We start from the raw sequence: 19,620 nt of genomic DNA, 5'->3' as shown, positions 1-19,620 counted from the left end.
TTTAATATTGTTATCACTCCTAACTTAGAAATCATGAATAATTACTCAAATGTATCATTTTATAAAAAGAAACAACGTATTATAGAAGTTGTGCACCTTACTGGTCATTAAAAAAACAGTTTTAGAAGACTAAACATACATTTTTTAAACGTTTATTCAATTTCGTAGTTCACTAAGTTGAATAAGTTTTAATCATCCCATAAAAAGACTGGAGAGCCTGCATATCGTGCTCCTGTAGTAAGAAATTAACTTCTTTGGCAATTTGTTTCAATGCTTTCAAACTTTTACTAAAGTGTAAAATTTACATTTTGAACAATGCTTTATTATATCAATATTATAAAAATATGTACAAGAACCACAAATTTTTCTTACTACTAAAGTAAGTAAAGTATATGAATATTTTAACATTCTCTCCTAATTTATTTAATTTTAATGTCAAATTGGAGCAATTTTTGACTACTAAACTAAGAAATTGAGATTTCCAATGGGAATACTGTCAAATTTATAACAACAAAAAGATCAGTATTCTAGTGATTCATTTTCAATATCTTTTCTATATTGTTAATTATGGCTGCACTCAGTATTTTCCAGTGTAAGTTACACACAAGGCTTACCAATTACAGCCCTAAATCTGCACTCGCCTTTACTGAAACCAATGAAACATCTATACACAGCAATGAAACTGGCATGCAAATAAAAGAACTGTCAAGACATGTATCCCTAAAAATAAGCCTACAATAACTATTTTAAAGGCTGTGTGTGGTCTCACCCATATATTTTGGCAAGATGCACTTTCTCCAACCACAGCTAGATTCATCCAAAAGCAGTGGCACTGGAGAGCCTCTGTCTCACCTGTCAAAGCTGAAGAACGTTGTTCCAAAGACCACCACGAGTCCATGGAGAAAAGCCACAGTGCTACAGCTGTTATTGATAAGCGGTCTCTAAAGGAGAATACTTCAAACAATTAAGCAAATCATCCTTAATAGCAATATAGACAGCAAGACAATATATTAACGTTTAAACAATGAGACGACATATACCATGCCAGGTCTGAAACAGTGACAGTTTATATACTGGAATACTAAGAGGGGATCTTTCATAAGTAGCACTAACTTAATAGTCTTTTCTATTCTTCCTCTGATAAAATTTCTATACATTATTTATCAATTCAAAAACTCTATTACGTTCCCTTATTTAAATCTTAAAAGAATATCCCTTATAAAAACCTCAAAATTCATCTAAATTACCAGGATACTAAATTCATCAAAACTGCTAAAGTCTGACAGCTAAGAGCACAGAAGATTAAGATTTATAAACAGAAACTCTAAATATATTGAAACCTGATATTTTTAGAAGATACCTTAATATCTTTTTCAAGCACATTATAAAAGCAGTTTACATTTTTGCTTTAGACGAACCTACCTACAGCAAAGCATATGGACTGATCAAGTAAGCTATAGGTAGGTTAGCACAAATAAAAAGAAAGAGCAAAAACACAATTACTTTGAAAAGAAATATGCCTCAGTGGACAATTCAAGAGCCACCTCAAACTCGCCAATAAAAGACAACTTAAAACAAAATGTAAAGAAATACACCTGCCTGGGTAAAAAGTTTAAGTAATCATGATGAATATCTTATAATTTAACTTATTTTTCCTATTAGATGACAACGTCCTCTAACCCGATTTAATACTGCAACAATTCAATTGAAAAAGAAAGGGGGTGTCTTTTTATGCCTTTTCCAGGAAAGTTAATATCCAAAAGGTTCTCATTATAAGACAGTTTCATCTACAAGCAAGTCCCTCAGCACAGGCACGATTCCCACAGAGCTCTAACGTACTATGGTGTCCCACAGTCTCATGTACTACATTCTCGAAGTACAAAGCTTCCAAAAAGATTAGTTTCACTTTTCCCCAGATATATTTAGTACGTTAACTAGTATAGCTGGGATATTATTTTTCTTTGGTTTTGTCAGTAGCATGTTTGATATAAATTTTATTAAGTGGTAGTATATGTAACATTGCATTGTGGGTAGCAGTTTCCTGCGTTAGCCTAGCCACATCCTCAGCTGTCATATGAGCATGTTTCCCATATTTTCTGCAAGTTCTCGCCTTTTTTTTCTTCTCAGAAAAATGACAGCATTAGAAGACGAATTGTTCTCATAATTACAAGAAACATGAATTATTTACACAGCTACATTAAACAAGTATGGATCACTCTGCATTTCGAAGAACAGTCAAAGAGAAAAAACAATGTAATCTTTCTAATTAAAGTGTTAATGTCATGTGAAATAAGTATTAAAGTAAAAACACGGAGGAAGGAATTAAAAACTGTTAAAAGAAAGAAAATCTCTGTAATCAGATGCCAAGACCATCTAACAAATGAGATGTACTCTATCAGGATAGAGCAATAATTTGCCTTGAACGTTAGGAGCTTCAAATCTGCCAGGTATTCAGTAGTGAGGATTACTGTCAATATCCCCTCCTAGAACCTTAAGAATGTACTTTGAGACTCTATAGAAATGTCAAAACAGAGAAAGAGAAACCAAAAAAGCCTGGGGGGAGAGGGGGGAGGGAAGAAGGGAAGGGGAAAGAGAGAGGCGGGGAGAGAGAGGGAGAGCATTTTCTCTTTTGGCATCCAATTTCCACGTAATCTCACATATAGACAGATAGCTGCTAATACTAACCAAATGAAGTTATTCAAACAATCATGGACATAGTGGTGCTTTGGGTTTTTATGTAATTTAATTAAAACAAACTGAGAAGGAAAAAAAAGAAAACAGAAAAAATACTCTCATTACAAAAAGTACCACAAAATAATATCCTGTATATACACACAACCACACACATGTGCATGCAGTTGTGTACATGAACATATATCTCATTAAAATAAGGAAGTGGAATTAGTCTCTCATAATCATAATTTAAAATATTAGTAAAACTATACATATTTTACTAATATAAAAAATTTTCAAATCATCAATATAAGGACCAATAAATGCTATGTAAGCTTAAACAGCTTTACGTCAAATCCAAAAGGAAACTGTTGAAAAAATAAATTGTCACATACCAAGTTGAAACAATAAATAAAGTTCCCTGCTAAAACCTCATAATCAGTGACAACACTTTCAGCCAAATCAGGATTTCCACAACTTATAAAATTCCTTCAAACCATTTGCTCCTATTGTTTTCAATTAAAAGAAAAATAGAAAGGCAGCAAATAGAAGTTTAAAACAACCCAAAAAAACTACATAGAAACAAGAACAATATTGATATTGATAAAATAAAACTACTGTATTAAAATAGGATTATTAGTTCAGAAAATAAAGATGAACTCAAAAAGTAACAATGAAGATATATATAGCATTTAAAACACTATTATACTGTTATATCGTCTAACAGTAGACAATATAAAAAGTTCAACCAACACTGACAAATTTAGGAAATAGCAAATAATAGAGGAGAAAGATAACTAACTTCTTTATTTTTTAAAAGTGATTTCAAGTTCAAAGCTCTATTTCACTTCTGTGACATTAAAGGTAATTTATATGGTTGACCTAAACTTGTCAGTTATTTCCACAATAGCAAATAATAACATATCCCCAAAATGGATGAAGTTTTGAGGGTCTTCGAAAAACAAAACAAAAAAACCTTGTGGTTTCCATTTCTGATTTTAAGCATAGTATAAATCCATAATCAAGAGCTTTATTTGCAGTGACTTTTCTGAGTCAGTCTCTCTTCTTCACATGTAATCAGTTATTGCTAATGAAGCAAACTGTCAATTATCAAAGGCGTACCAGCTATCACTGCTGCTTTTAAATTTTTATCACAAAGTAATAGTTGCTCCAAAGAGAATATATTTCTAATATAGAAAAAAAAATGTGGATAATGAATAGACAAACTTTAAAGCACATGATTTCACTATCTTTCTCCTGCCAGAATTTGATAGGCCCTCACACAGAACAGAAAGGGCATATTCAACAACATCTATTAAACTCTTATGCAATAAGAATGATCATCCTGACTCAGAAGTTATGTGCAGAAGGGTTACCTGCAAGAAGAGAACAAGCAGTTAAGAGACACACAGATGTTAAAAATTATGCAAATACATATAAAGCCAATTTGGAAGGCCGAAGTACGCCTAACAAAAAAAATTTTAAGGGAGACAATATTTAGCAAAAAGTTGTAAGACGGGGCTGTAAGATATCAGAGAATTCTTATACAGAAACTAAAAACTCATTCTAAAAGAAGAAAAGCATTTACGTACCATACTACAGCAGATACCTAAACTTTTCCAGTTGCCTGATTCTGCTGCTATTGCATGTGCATATGGAACTATGTTTGGGAATTCCACAAATTATACAGACAAAGCCCTCCTTTAACTTACTATAGATATTAATTAGAGGTGTAGACCATACTAGAATATCTTATTTATGAGAGAGAATAACTGAATAACTTTTCTCTCTTTTGCATGAATAAATTGCATGTTAAATGAAAACTCTTACTTTTCATCGTAAAATCTGTATACACACACAATGAGGCATGATAAATCTATATTTAAAATAAAACACTAAAATGTATTCCTGGGTTTTTATCACTAAAATGTCCAGAAAGGTTCTGGACATTTAAATAATAAAGGATTAAAGTCATTCCCATGTCCTCCTAGTATATTTTGGGCAAATCAATTCTTCGTAAAGTAACGTATGAAAACGTTTACACATTCATCTTTATCTAACATAAACCAAAAGCAGATAATGAGCTGTCCTAGGAAGATCATACACAGGGATATCTTGGTTCTAACATCCTCTTGAGTGTTTCCCCAGCCCTTACCCCATTATACACCCCAAATAATGTTTTGTAATTCCCTGTCTCCGCCCACCCTCCCAGTCAGTTACTTCACGCCACTCCTCATTACTATCACACTAGGAAGAAGTCTAACATGCAAATTCAGAGTGGCGTGGATAAATGGCAAAAAAATGCCTAGAAAATTGGTCTGTTCAGCTTTATAATTTTTGTTGAAAAATACCTCCTCGCTCCCAACTGATGAAAACAGGAAGCTCTATTCATAAATACAAAATTCTGTGCCTATGATATATAATCATCCTAATAAGAAAATGAGTTCTATACATACATGTCCAAAGGGGCAAAAAAGGAGACAGTTTCCCAAAGATGTTTCCAATTTTCTTCTGAATCAGAATTAGCAAATCGAGATGACTAACATACTCTGTCTGTGTGCATTATTCCTTACTACACACAGCATTTTGTAATTTATTTCAAAGCTTCCATTATAAACAAAAAACACAGCTTCTGTTAACCCACTCTATTCTGAGCTTATAAAATCTTATCGTGAACAATCTAAGTTACAATATAAGAATTTTACTTTATATATGTATAAGATTCTCTATCAAGGGCTCTGTTGAAGTTAATATCCAAATAAACTACTTCAAGACTTATACAAAATAAATACATTTCCTTGAAAAACAAAATTACAAGCATAAAGAAAACTAAGGTTCATTCAATAAACTATGTTACAATTCTTAACATTCATTTTTATAAGATCCTCAAACTGGTCATGAGATAAAGGTATACATAATATAAAAGATACTAATTACATTTAATCTTTATTGTAGGAGCCGGCATCTAATACTGATTATACATAAACTAGACAGACATGATTTAATATTTGTAAAGGAAACCCCAGACTAACACTTTCATGACAGCCAATTACAGTCAAGCCCAGCAAGCAGTTTGCAACCAGACCTTAAGAAAGGTAAACTTTTTTACAATGAGTTACAGATTCACAAGTTTAAGAAGACAAGAAAAAGAAAAACAGAAGGACTCCAATCACCCAGCAAATATGAAGCAGACCCCAGAATGTGATACAATCCAAAGATGTAAATTATTGTAAATCATCACTGTTGTTCAGAATTTCACATAGCCTCTTGCGCCAATTTTGCTCACTTTTCCACAGAGACAATAATGAACTAAATAAGAGGAGGAGGCACCAAAAAAAAAAAAAAAAAAAAGTGGGAGTGGGAGGACAGAAAGGAAAGCCCTTAACTGCAGAGTTCTGCTCTACAAATGCTTAACCTTACAGGAGTTTGGGCTCCTTCAGCATTTGTATTCTATCCAAATCCTCATGAGTCACAAAAATTAAAAAGCTATATCCTTCTGGATGCCAGGAAGGGCCTTACCACAAGCCTTTTGTCAGAGAGAGAGAGAAAGAAAGAGAGAGCGCGCAAGAGCAAGGGGGGAAAAGCCACAGTGGTAGGCAGTCCCACTTTACTTTGAGTACTGTGAGGTCACAAACCACATGATTCTGTCTCTCCAGTAATAGTGCTTGCAAAAAAAAGGAGTTTTAAAGCTTTTGCTTTTTTGGATTGTGTGAATGCTTCATTCGCCTCACAAACAACCACAGAACCACAAGTGCGGTGCAAACTTTCTCCAGGAGGACAGCAAGAAGTCTCTGGTTTTTAAATGGTTAATCTCCGCAGGTCACTACCAGCCACCGAGACCAACAGAGTCAGTGAGTGCTCTCTAACCACAGTCTATGCAGTAATAGCAGGTCCTTCAAATATTTGCTCATTCGCTTTTTGTTTTGTTTCCTTGCTTTTCACATGTTACCAGCTACATAATTTCTTGACAGAAAAAAATAAATATAAAGTCTATGTACTCCAGGCATACTGTAAAACTAAAACAAGGTTTGGGTATGGTTTGTATTTTCAGTTTAAGGCTGCAAGCAGAATTTACAACAGAGGGTACAAGTTCTATCTGAAAAAAAAAGGAGGGACTATGGCATCAAACAGCCTCTTCAGCACAGTGACACCATGTCAGCAAAACTTCTTTTGGGGTAAGTGTTATCATATTTTAAAATCCTATAAGAGATGAACCTGTTAAACATAAAGGTATGTTTCTTGGATAAACTGCTAGCTTTTCTGGATAACATTATATTAAAGATCATAGTAATAATGCTATTTTGTTGAACTAAAAGTTGAAAAATGAAACTGCTGTACATATTTGCATTTGGCATCTGTACCTTATTTACTCCTCAGAGTAATGACTTGAATAGAAAAAATTAAGTTATCTCCTATTAGTCAAAATGTTTTCTAGAGTTATAGAAATGAGGTAATTAAAACAGTAAAGGAAAGTTTAATATCCTCATTAACCCTCACTGAAATAAAATTAGACACTAAATTAATCGAAGTATTATGAAGTATTCACTCCGGCAGCTCCCAATATTTGAGAAAACTTCAAAAAGAAAGCAATTTCACAAAACAGCAGACCACAGAATTATCTCGCATTATGCTCTACCATGTAAAACAGAGAAATAAACCTACAGTGCAGTTAACATTTTAACCAGCTCAACTAAAACTCTTTTTATAATTTTAAACTGCATCATAAGATATTTGCGTTTCTTTCTAAACAACTTTATATAATTGGTGCATATTTTCGACCGAAATAAAATTATGATAAGTGTGTAATGGCCATTTTTAAAAGATCTTTTATAGTTGCCCAGGATATCCAGGATATTAAAAAGTTCACAGAAGTCTTTAAAAACTTGCATGCAATTGCATTTTTATACATAATTCTAATTTTACATCTACACACTATTATCCACATGTAGAACTCGCTATAAACACATAGCCATTGAAATGTCTAGAATTCTTTTAATCATATTCTTGGACCTACCAAAATGAATACCATTTAGTCTCATGAAAAATAAAACTCCGTGAGGATACCCTGCATGATTTAAAAGAGTCATACCTATTAAAACATGCTGGACTTTAAAAGAAAACAGGCATAATACAGTCCCCTAATATATAATTTCAAGTTAGTGCTGATACACAAAAGTAAACTACTTCAACATTCATCAGCTGACACGGTATTACAGTAAAACATCTAAACACTTACAAGATTTTCTTTATGATGTCCAACATGTTCCAACTACAAGGCAAGTTTATAAAGTTTTCTTTTATCCTTTAAAATAAATCCTTTTGCTGTGTATACCTATATTAACTTTGCTTTATAACTTACAACTAACGATTGGAGTTTCCTTTACTCCTCCTACTTCACACATTTTAACTGGCTACCAGAGGATCAGTCTTAGTTCAGGTCAAAGAGAAATAATTAAACCTGAAGAAGAAAAAAAGGTTTCTCTTAAAAGGGTGAGGAAATGTACTTTGCATTTTACGCAAAAAAAAGTAAAATTACCGCAGTGACTCTCTCAATATGTGTAAGAGGGACGCCTCAGTTATAATACATACAATATAATAATCACAGATTATTTTTTAAAAATTTAATGGTACATAATAAGCATTACTCTAAAAATGTCTGCGTTAAGGAGGCAGAACATATATACAACTAGACTGCATTACAGCCCATATTATAACTATAGCTTATACACGGGAACTTTTGCTGTTCCTATCCAAGAAGAGAAAAAAATGGTTAAAACTATTGTTATATAGAGGAATAACTTGAAACAGACATCACAAGCAGTTAAGTTACTCTTTCACAATGTTACTCTATTTTTTAAAAAATACATTTTTCTAACCAGATCTGGAACAACACAAGTTTCAAGGACTAATTCAGCATTAGAAGTAAAGTTATTAATATTGTCACAAAAAATATGTTAAAATGCTCCTTATTCTATCATACGAGAAATATATCTTATATTTCTGCGACATCCTTACTATTTCTACAGTAAAATTTCCAAAACTTAACCAAGTTTTTAAACAAGGCATAACAGTGAACTAAATGGATAAAGATCATCTTCTATCACATGTCACAGATTTTTAGACATCATAACTAATTCTTCCTCTTCTGAAAAGTGAAATTGACCCTCTCCCGTCCCCAAACAGTACTTCAGAGCCTGGACAGAGAATTTAAGATAAACCCACCACACCAAACTAATTACAGGTGGGCAGTGGACATTATGTGCAGGTTATCATCGCACTGTAAACATTTCCCCATTCTAAATAAAGTCGAAAACCTCACTTCAGGCTTTAGATTCTTATAATAATGATTATCAAAACAATCTAATCAAAAGTCAGAAGGACATGTTCCAATTTTGTAAAATAGTTTTTTAAAGTTTAGGCTTTTCCTAAGTGAAGGACAAAACAGACGCTAACCAATTGCCTCACCTCAAATATAATGAGTGAAATGTGTGTGTGTGTGTGTGTGTGTGAGAGAGAGTGTGTGTGTGTGTGTGTGTGTGTGAGAGAGAGAAAGAGAGAGAGAGGGAGAGAGAGTGTGTGTGTTTTAGTGTCCTTGTTCTCACAGCATACCATTTATCTTGAATTCAACAAGAATTTTCACTCTGCACTACTCAAAATCTGTTGTTTATCATAAATAAAGACTGCTGAAAATGATAGTTGTGACTCATGGAGTATCCTACAATTAAGAACTTATTTATGAAAATATATCAGCTGACTGATTAAATTTCTACATAAAACCTTTGTAACTGACCATAGTGACTGACTGAACACGATATGTGAACACATTTCCAAAATAACAGTTGTGGTCCATATCAATAACAATTTTATAGTTTCAAGATTTAATAGTGACAAAGTGTCATAACTTGCTTCTAAAATAAAAGAGTTAAATTCTAAAATCCAGGGAGACAATTCAAAAAGTCAAGAACCTACAGAGAAGATCACTGCAACATATACTAAAAGTTAAAAATGTCAATGCAATTCTCAAAGACTCGTATTATAAATTATTTTAAATTATAATAATCCTAATTTTACATGAAAAATTGTTAAAGATTTCACTGAAATTTTAAAAATATTTTAAAATGTAAAAGATTTAAAAGAAATTGCATAAAAATATTTTGTTTGCATGAACTTCCTGATACTCTCTAAATCAAAAGGCATGAAATATAGATGATTACACTATGATATATTTTATTTTGAAAGAACAAAAATTAATGTATTCAATTACACCCTTAAAACTAATCACTGATAGTTTGACTTGTTTAAATCAGTCACAGTGAAGTTAAATTCAGTAAGATAGAAATGTTCCAGTTTGTTAAAAGAACACTGAAATATTTGATGGTTAAATAAACTGCAGAGGGGCGAAAAAGCTAACTCATTGAAGGCACTAAGATTTTATCAAACACACAGAATTAATCTTTATTGAATAGAACCATTCACAAATCAAAACTCACTGTACTTCAAAACTTTCAAGCAGCGCTAATCAATTACAAACCTTTTCTACTGCTTCAAAACTCATGTGCTTTCAATTTTATACACTGGTGGTCCTCAAGTACTGTATTGGGGGTGAGTTAAGACATTCTGTATCACAACTTTTTTTTTCAACAAATATTCATCTAGAGGGCTTTTTTTTTTTCCTCTCAAGAGCTGCTCACATGAAAACTGTGGTAATATTTTTATACTGTACTTCTTTGTTGAAACTAAATGTTAGGGGTTACCTAAATACCTCAACTGTATATACAAAAAAGGGAAAAGGTAAGTATTCATATAAAAAAATCCAATGGGACTCGATTATTTATTTTTGCATTTCCTATGATTAATGATGCACTCGTGCATATTTGAAAACTGATGGCAAAACAGGGTAACATCTCAAATTCCTCTCCAAAGCACACAAATAGCAACCTTCCACGCTCTTCTAACCCTTGTTCCAGGATACTCAAATGTGACAACTCTAAGTCAATAGTGAGGTCATGCAAAAACTCCTCAACAGCATTCCGATTGCAAATGCTGTTACCTAACAAAAGTCTTTAGGGATATTTTTACATTAAAAGTTCACATGGAACAGGCTACCTCTACAGTGTCTCTTTAAAAGTATTACACATATGGTCAAATAGACAAATACCTTCAATGTGAAAAAGTTCTTCCTGCAAATCATACAATTGTAAATGTGACAAAGCATAACTATATTTCTAGTCATTTACCAAGCAAGACTTACTATTAAACGGGTGCTAGCAAAACCAACGCTAATTTAGGCAGAGACCTCCCGCTAGGTTACCTTAACGCACTGGTTTTTTTTCCTCCTGTAGCAATGAATTCGGCTGAAGATAAAATTCTACCCAAAAAATCCCAATACTCTGTCATTAAACTCTTATAATAAGGATTACAATAAACTCTAATACTTAGTAATTCCTAAAGAGTAAAATATTCTAAGGTGTCTAAAGTATATGGAAATTCTTCATGAAATCTGAAATGTTTAATATTTTAAAACAAATCTTTAGAAAAGGAAGTCTCACATAATGAAAATATATACCTTAATACAATCTATTGACACTTCAAAGATTATGGAATTCAGTGGATATATATTTGGATTAATATGTTACAATTCAAAAAATAATGGAGGAATTCTATTCAAAGGGAGTTTCCTTACAATTTTAACCACTGCTGACCACAAGCTTTTGTCCATTCAACAGCAAACACATATAAAAGAGGCCATACATTCCCAAATAACATTTTAAAGACCCGTAGAGCAATTGAGATTAAATGCTCTTTCATTACATTGTATACAGTACCTTCATCATATGTTCAATTCTTAGGTATTTCCTTCCCTTTAAACCTTCCTTCCCCTATTAATTAAAATTTCCTTCCCTTATTAAGAACATAGGATTCAAGGTTTGGAACAGTGTTGGATGGATGTAAGCAACACTAATCAAGCATTTCAGGTGTTTATTATTATTGTTGAACAGGATGTCAACTCTAAAGCATATTTTTTTCATAAATATGCTTTCTTCAATTAATATAAAAAACCTCATCATTTACCATGATATATAAAACAATTCCCAAACAAGATAAAGCTGTAGAATTAAAAGAGTCCTTTAAAGGCCAGTTGCTACATAAGCATTTAATACTTGCCATGAAAAAAAATTCGTTATTCATACATTTCCTATAAATACCCTATGTTCTTCTTAATACACATAAATCCCACATCCAATATATAGTCCAGGACCAAAAATCCTAACAAGCATGATTCTGCCTCTAATAAAAAGAGGAGAAATGTTAGTTTATCTTGATTAAATGATTTTCATTTCTTAAATCAATTGCTGACAAAACAAGGAATTCTGCACTATATAGACACATTAAGTAAACGCAATTTTTAATAATGTTTAAGATATTTTTAAATTATTATATTGACGTCAGAAAATCTACCAAGTTAACATTATTCTCAGACATGTATTTAGGATTATTGTGGCAACTAGTTTAAAGACTCTGTTATCTGTACTATGTCTATTACCATCTCTTAAGAAATTATACATAAGAGTTACATTTTGATGTGACATTCCTAACAAGGTATATCTAAACATCTTGTGCAAGGCAAATAATTTTTACCACAAAAATCAAATAAATTAATTTTATTTTACTTTTCAGTTAAACTGCTTTTGTTTTTTACATCAATGGTGTAAAATCACTACACTATCAACTATAAAAATATATTTACATAAAAGACTAAGTTAAAATTTCAAAAATTTACATATACATTTATAGGTTCCTCTAAAATTATATGAACCATGAGTGTGCCAAACCATTGTTTACATATCCCTTATACAGATATCTTATAACTAAATCCATTTTGTGGTTCAGTAAAAGCAGGTGGGGGGGAGCAAAAAAAGGAAAAATGCTAGCCAAATCACAATAACAATCATCAACAAGGTTTAAAAACATATATATGCACAGTCTTTCTTTGGAAAAATTAGAATGATGATGTTGTGGTATTCCACAAAACTTTATATAGTCAAGAACATAGCTTTATACAGAAACAAAGTATCGGGCACATAAATACAACTTAAATTTCTTTCAACTATCAGCCCAGGCTCAAAATTTTAATACATAGCATATGCATTTGCATGTGCATATGAATGCATATACAAGTGACTATACAACTTGGGACAATGATTGTGAACTAGGAAAAACAACAATTGTAAATCATTTAACTGAGGTATTGCTTGGGGTTCATTTGTGAAAGGTAATCAATTACTTTTTGCATGTACACTAACAGAGAAATGTCAACCTGTAAAACCAATAACAGAGATCAGGCATCTATTGGGAAATTCAAGATAAAAATAATCAAAAACTATACTTGTAAAACCCAAGGATGTTATTTTCCAGTCATAAACTTAAATGATTAAAAACTGTTATCAGTTAAATTATTACAGTTCACAAGGGCAAATATGAATGTAATTAATCTGCTAACAGATACCTATTTATGGACATTATCTCAAAGAACAACTCTGCCTTGGAGCTAAACAGGTATTTCTTCTATATATTTACTCATTGCCCATGCAACCTGAGTAAACAATTCCAATTAGGCTTTTGATTTTTAATTTGGTTATTTTGTTTCAATAGAAATAATTATAATTAATTTTATTTTTAAATTTCTCTACTTAACTTTCCAATTTAAACTTCAAATTTCTGGGATAATCTTTAAGTGAAAAGATTATTTCTACCAAATGATTAAAAATTACTTAAATGAATCTAAACAAAGTGAATTCACCATGAAGCTGAAAAGAAATGATAATAAAGAGCTATATTTTACAAATAATATTCTAACCCACTGGGTTAAACCCACTGGCATTAGTGTAACTTGACCCCAGAAAACCGACACATGAGCATCAAAAAGATACAGGGTGCAGATTTCATTTAAGCAATAATAATTTTATTATAAGATTTTTTTTGTAAATACAACCCAAAGAAAATTTATTTTGTGAAGAAAAGTGAATTCTCATTTTATCTCATGTAAACGTATCAGATTACAGAAATCTGCACTCTTATAGACCACAGAAAGAAAACTTCTTGAAGCTAATAATCTACAGTGTATCAATCACTGTGTTTTTCACAGAAAAGATAATTGTAAAAGTATACAGCATTTCATACTAAGGATCTCAAGACCCAATTCAAAAATATTAAGATGTTATAAGGAGATATCTACATGAAAATTTCCATCAAGACAGCAGCATCCTAACACTAGGCAAGATACTTGGTTACAAAAGGTAATCTAGTAAGATTAATTTTTATCTCTCATGAAATCTGTAAAGCTTTCAGGTAATTCAGCTTTTGACAAAATGCAGAGAAAACTGCTACTGTTCTTAGGAATACAGAGTTCAATACAAAAATGAAAATATTTAAGACGATCCATAAAGCAGATGCTACTTAGAAAGACAATGTACTAGAGTACATTTGTAAAGCAATATAAATATAAAAGTCAATGTAATCCAAACCTTTGATCATTAATCCAACCTTCTCTCCATCATAGAAACTCCTCTTTTTCCTATTATTAAAACTCCACTGTTCACAGAGAATTCTTTACATTCCCCCAGTTGTTAAACTAAGCACACATATGTTCTCTCTCTCTGTATTTTAGTAGGAAAATTTCACATTTTCAAAAATTTTTACTATTAGTATCCACCTCATTTAAAAAATGTTATCTAAGCTAGATAGGAAAAATCGGTATTGTGGAAAGAACATATTTCTTGATTTAGTAATAAAGATTTAACAATATATTTCCCTTATAATACGCATAAGCATATTGTAGAATATTTTAGCACACGAATGGGACCTGAGAAAACACACAAGGAAATTAATTTTAAACTATCATTCACGAGTATTCAGAAAAAACTGAGCCATATGCTGATTATTAGGCTTGTTTTTATTTTTATAAATATTCTTATTTTTAAAAATATAATGATAAATCACAATATATCAAAACACAGAAATATTTTTTAAGAGAGCAAAATATTTGGCTTAAATTGCTAAATTATTTAATTGTTAAATGATTAAACCACTCTATGTATGTTTATACATGTAAAAAATTTTTACTGAGACATGTTCAAACCATTTTCTTTACTATGAAATAAAATCATGTGCTCCAACAAATAACGTAACAAAATGCTTTTGATAAAGTATTTATTTACAGAGTAATTATATAGTACACGCACAAAATGACAGGAAGAGATTTTCCATAATACATGTGTGTAACTCAAGTTTTCCAGCTTGATTTAAACCTTATTCAGCCAAATACATGCTGAATTCACTGCATTTCCATGATCCAAAAACATCGAATACCCTCAATGCTGTTTTAAAGGAAGCTTTAAGAAAAATCATCTTATTATTACAAGCTGACAGAAATACATTTTTTGAAAAGTAACTGTGGGAACAGTGTGATCTGAAAACTTACAGATAAACTTAAAACTTACATACTCAAACATATGAAAAGAACAAGAAAACAGCAAACAAATGCATAAAACTCCACCTAGCAACAATACCATACTAAGCAGCCAACCCTGAACATAGTAGAAATACATATGTTTTTTAAATAAATACTCAAATTAAAGTTTGTCTTTTGAACTGCTCAAACGAACAGATAACATTCCAGTCACTACAGAATTTTCTTCTAAACTGGCAAGACATAAAAGAATCACATCTAATTCCTAATTTTGCAATTATAATGTGTGATACTTTCTTTAATCATAAGACTACTATTTATTCTAAACTGGCTGGAAAGGCTCGCCCATTGCATTTTTCCTGTACGTACCTCTTCCTTATCAATTATGGTGTATCTTCAGCATTCGGAAAAAAGAAAAAAAAAGCTTCAAAACTTTAACTGAGTTTAAAACACATCATGAAATCAATATACAGAGGGCTACTTTAAAAATATTCATTTCTAGAAGGCCAGAAAATCTTACTTTTTTTAAGCTGATGCATCTACACATAGAAAGCAACTTTTAGTAAGTTCTTTTGCTACGCCATAATGATCTGCTCCAGAAACTCGAGGGTACCTGAAACAACGGGCTACCTGTTCTAGCTATGCTTAGGAATGTGTCCAAATCATTTTTATTGATTTAACCTTTATAGGAATGCTACATATCCTCAGAGCAAAACATTTTGAATGTATTTATAATATGATACACACTTCTGAGAAACCATGAAAAAGAAAGCTAAAAACAAATCTAGATACTTCTCCACCCTTGGTTGTTACGAGTTTATTTTTGCTTACTTGAAACACTATCAACAGACTTTCATATTAAATAATTCTATTTAGGAAAACTTACTTTGGCACCACTGTAAGCAGAAATAAAAATTTATTTTGGAAAAAAAGTGCATTTAAATAAATTCTGACTTTCAGAAATAAAATGCCTAAGTTGACAATGATGTCACACCTACAAATTTCAACGGATTCTAAATACTCCTTTCATACATTAGTCCTTTAGTCACACATTAATCACGGAACCTACAAACATATCAAACTTAAAGAATTTAGTCCTTATTGAAAAAACAAAGTTGTCCACTAGTTTACATTCTGAGAGTTTACAGAGAAAGTTCTGTGCGGCCTATCTCTCTAGCTTTCTGCAAGTGGTACTTTACTAATGGCTTCAGCAGCTAATGCCTGCATTAGTTATGTTTGCCAAATAATAATTCACAATATTATGCTTCCTCACATTATGGTTCATCATTCGTTAACTTGAACCTCACCTCTAAAGAAGTTATACTTTCACTGCAAACTATTCCCTTAAAAAGGCAAACAACTTTTGAGCATTTCCAGATGTAGCACTCAAAAAAAAAGAAAACTCATAGGCAAATTTAAAGAATTCTAAAATCGTTAATAAAAATGTAGTAAACCTGGAGTCACTAGTTACTACTTCAATGATCATCTATAAGTTTAAAAGCTGAATGTACTACATATCAAATTAAGAAACTCAGGGTAGAGCACTAATGATTTCAGGTAGCTGCCAGGAGATAAAACGACCAAGCGTATTTCAGTGTGAGACGAGATTCTACTGAACTGGAATTTCTGAAGCTCTGACAATTACTGAACACGCAAGAATAAAATCATAACGTTATCTTTTTCAAACAGTTAACTTTTTTTTCCTGGGTAATATAAATTTGGGTTTGGATACATTATTTTCATCTTGTCAAGAATTTTTTATAAAACATCCAAGCATGCATGAGATTATGCTAAACTAAAATTAAAATAATTTACATGCAGCCTACTTCTCTGGAGCAGGGCTGGGGCTAGAGTGAGGCATGCAGGCGGCCAGGGCACAGCATTCATCCTCAGAGCACAACCCCACAACAGAGCTCCTCCTTAAATGTCCTGCCCTAGGCACTCTGCTTGCCTCACCGGAGGCCCCGGTCCTGCTCTGGACACACACTCATGTAAACCCTTTCATGAGACACATTCTAAGCAAAGTATCATAAAACATAGAAGTATGATAAGAATAAGAAAATTTATATGTTTAACAGCCTATCTTATTTATATTTTTCTAAAGATTAAAAAAAGACCCACTCAAACTTAAATGTAAATACACATTTAAAAGTTGATCATTTGATATTCCAATGAGTAGGTGGAGTTTCTGAGATAGCACAGTCAACAAATTTTCTTTAAAGATGACTTATATTTGCCATAAATATCATTCAAAGTAAACTAAGTGGCCTTATTACTTTACCATAAGAATTTAAAAGAAGGATTGAGTCTGTCCCATTAAAGGGTTCCCAGGGTTACACATGACGTGCTACAGCCCAGTGGAACCCACACCCACTGATCAACAGAACCCCCTGAGGAGCAGGTCTTGGGGAGGGTGGGAAGAAGAGAGGGAGGGCTTTGAGAATTTTTTCAAACAAAACTCTGCAGGTAAATTAGCTAAGTTTGAGAGCCAATATAGCAAACTTTTAATACACCAAGAAATAAGCTAAAGACAAGATATATGTAAAAATATAAAAATTTCCAAACCGTCTCCCCCTAAACATTTGTAAAACTTATTTATAAGAAATAAAACATTAAAATTTCAGTTTGTTACTTCCCTTCCCTTTCTTCAAGTAGAGATGTTAGTTAGCTAATGGTGATGCGTCCAACAAGTAATATTAATAAGAAAAACAGAAGCATAGACAATTCAATAAGATGAACACAGCCCCCCAAAATTAATATTTTCCTTTCTCTTTTCAGTTCAAATAGCTATTCTAACCATACAATCAATCTATTCTAAAAACTTAATATTTTAAACTTTAAATTCATTTAATTAAGCCCACATTAACATATTTTAAGACAATCTATGTGCCTAGCATACCTCCATGATCTTTAGAGTACACCTTAATTGAAACTGGACTTTGGTTCTAGGTTAGCTTCTCTTTGTTGGCTCCTTACCATGCCAGGCACTGTGCTACACCACTTAGAAATATTATTTCCTTTAATTCTCATAACCCCCTTATATGAGTTGGGTATTATAATTATTTACAGACGAGGAAACTGAAAATGAGGTAATAAAACCTGCCCAAGGCCACACAGTTGAAGAGCTGGGATTCAAACCGAAGCCTTCTTCACTCTTAATTATTACCTTATAGTGTTATACACAACCTTAATGCAGTTACTTTCTAATCCCCAACTTCATCTATAAAGGTATTAGTTCTCAGAAATATAATTTGAAGTTATTAAACTGACAAAATACAAAAAGAGAGAGAATCTTTGAGTCTCCAAATTCTACCCAAGTATATCTTTAAGTAATACTGATCAGTGAGAACCAAAGAAATTAAGAAAAAATAAAACTTAAGAGTGTACCAAAGATAAGATTTAGGTCAGAATTGATCAGAAAATGAAAGTTCCAAAGAATTAAATAATTCTTAACCAATTATTACAATCAATAATCTTATTCAATGTCCATACCACACAGTATATACTTCATGTGCTATGAAAATACTATTTTAGGAGTTAAAAAATTAAATTCTTAAATTGAACACAGGGAATTTGTGATACTCATTTATAAAATTAAAACAATAATGGTTTCAATCATGGGTTTTTGGTGTCAGTCGGATCTGTAGTCAAATCCTAGTTCCTATAATTATCCATAATACTCCCTTTACCATGGTCTCATTGTCCTACCTAAAAATGCCTATATGCCCACACTTATACTAAGTGACAAGACAACCTTAACTTCTAAGTCTTAATTTCTAATCAGAATTTCCTTAATTCTTATTCACTTAAATATTTGATGTTCCCAAAGATCCACTGATAAGGGTACATTTTTCTTTGCCTACCAAAGAGATTATGTACATGATTCTAGGAAGCAAATCTTTAACATGTACTGTTCATCTCAATTTCATCCATAACCATTTCTCCATTATTATTCAAAAAAAAAATTCTTAGAGAAGCCACAAAAGAGCTCCAGCTGCTTTTTTTCTGGCAGAGGGTAGGAATAAAGCTGTGAGATTATATTTCTCAGTCTATACGGATCCACTGAGAGAAGATGCCCTCACCAGAAGCTATAAGAGATGGCAGGTAGGTGAGACATCTTACCAAAGAATAAACAACTGAGAAGAGAAGGCTGTTTGAGCATCTAGAAATGTCAAAAGACTTCTCCAATCATTCGGCATCCATATTTAATTTGATACGTAATGCTTCAATGATGAAACCAACTTTAAAAAGCCTTAATAAGGCAGAATCATTTCTTAAAATTAAATAAATACATACGCAAGTATAAAATCATAGATACAACATTTTAGAAAAGTAACCATGTAAACTGGCACCCTATCTAGCAATGGAGGCAAAAAGTTAAAAAAAGATTTGATTAGAAATAAAAGCTGATAGGGTAAGATAATTCATTGACTTTAGTTTAAAATCCACAATTGTTCACATTTATTTCATCAGAAGTC

The 19,620-nt window shown here is 32.0% G+C and overlaps 2 protein-coding genes across 13 annotated transcripts in view; one reads left to right on the top strand and one right to left on the bottom strand.

Annotated features, from left to right (window-relative positions):
- Positions 1 to 19,620, bottom strand: part of SUPT3H (SPT3 homolog, SAGA and STAGA complex component) — a 467,896-nt gene that overhangs the window by 409,617 nt on the left and 38,659 nt on the right. The window lies entirely within an intron of this gene.
- RUNX2 (RUNX family transcription factor 2) overlaps positions 6,371 to 19,620 on the top strand; it is a 315,890-nt gene continuing 302,640 nt past the window's right edge. Inside the window, exons 1-2 of one of the 6 annotated variants that reach the window (XM_044776782.2) lie at positions 6,371 to 6,524; positions 6,725 to 6,848. In XM_044776782.2, the coding sequence (XP_044632717.2) occupies positions 6,387 to 6,524; positions 6,725 to 6,848 (262 nt within the window). In that variant the 5' untranslated portion in view covers positions 6,371 to 6,386. The remainder of the gene's footprint in view (positions 6,525 to 6,724; positions 6,849 to 19,620) is intronic. The other 5 variants (XM_044776780.2, XM_070514822.1, XM_014837483.3 and 2 more) reach the window with 5 other exon arrangements.

Source organism: Equus asinus, chromosome 8 (genome assembly GCF_041296235.1).
Source record: "Equus asinus isolate D_3611 breed Donkey chromosome 8, EquAss-T2T_v2, whole genome shotgun sequence".
Classification (NCBI taxonomy): Eukaryota; Metazoa; Chordata; class Mammalia; order Perissodactyla; family Equidae; genus Equus; species Equus asinus.
Note: the sequence above shows the minus strand (reverse complement) of the source record. Positions and strands in the feature narration are given on the sequence as shown.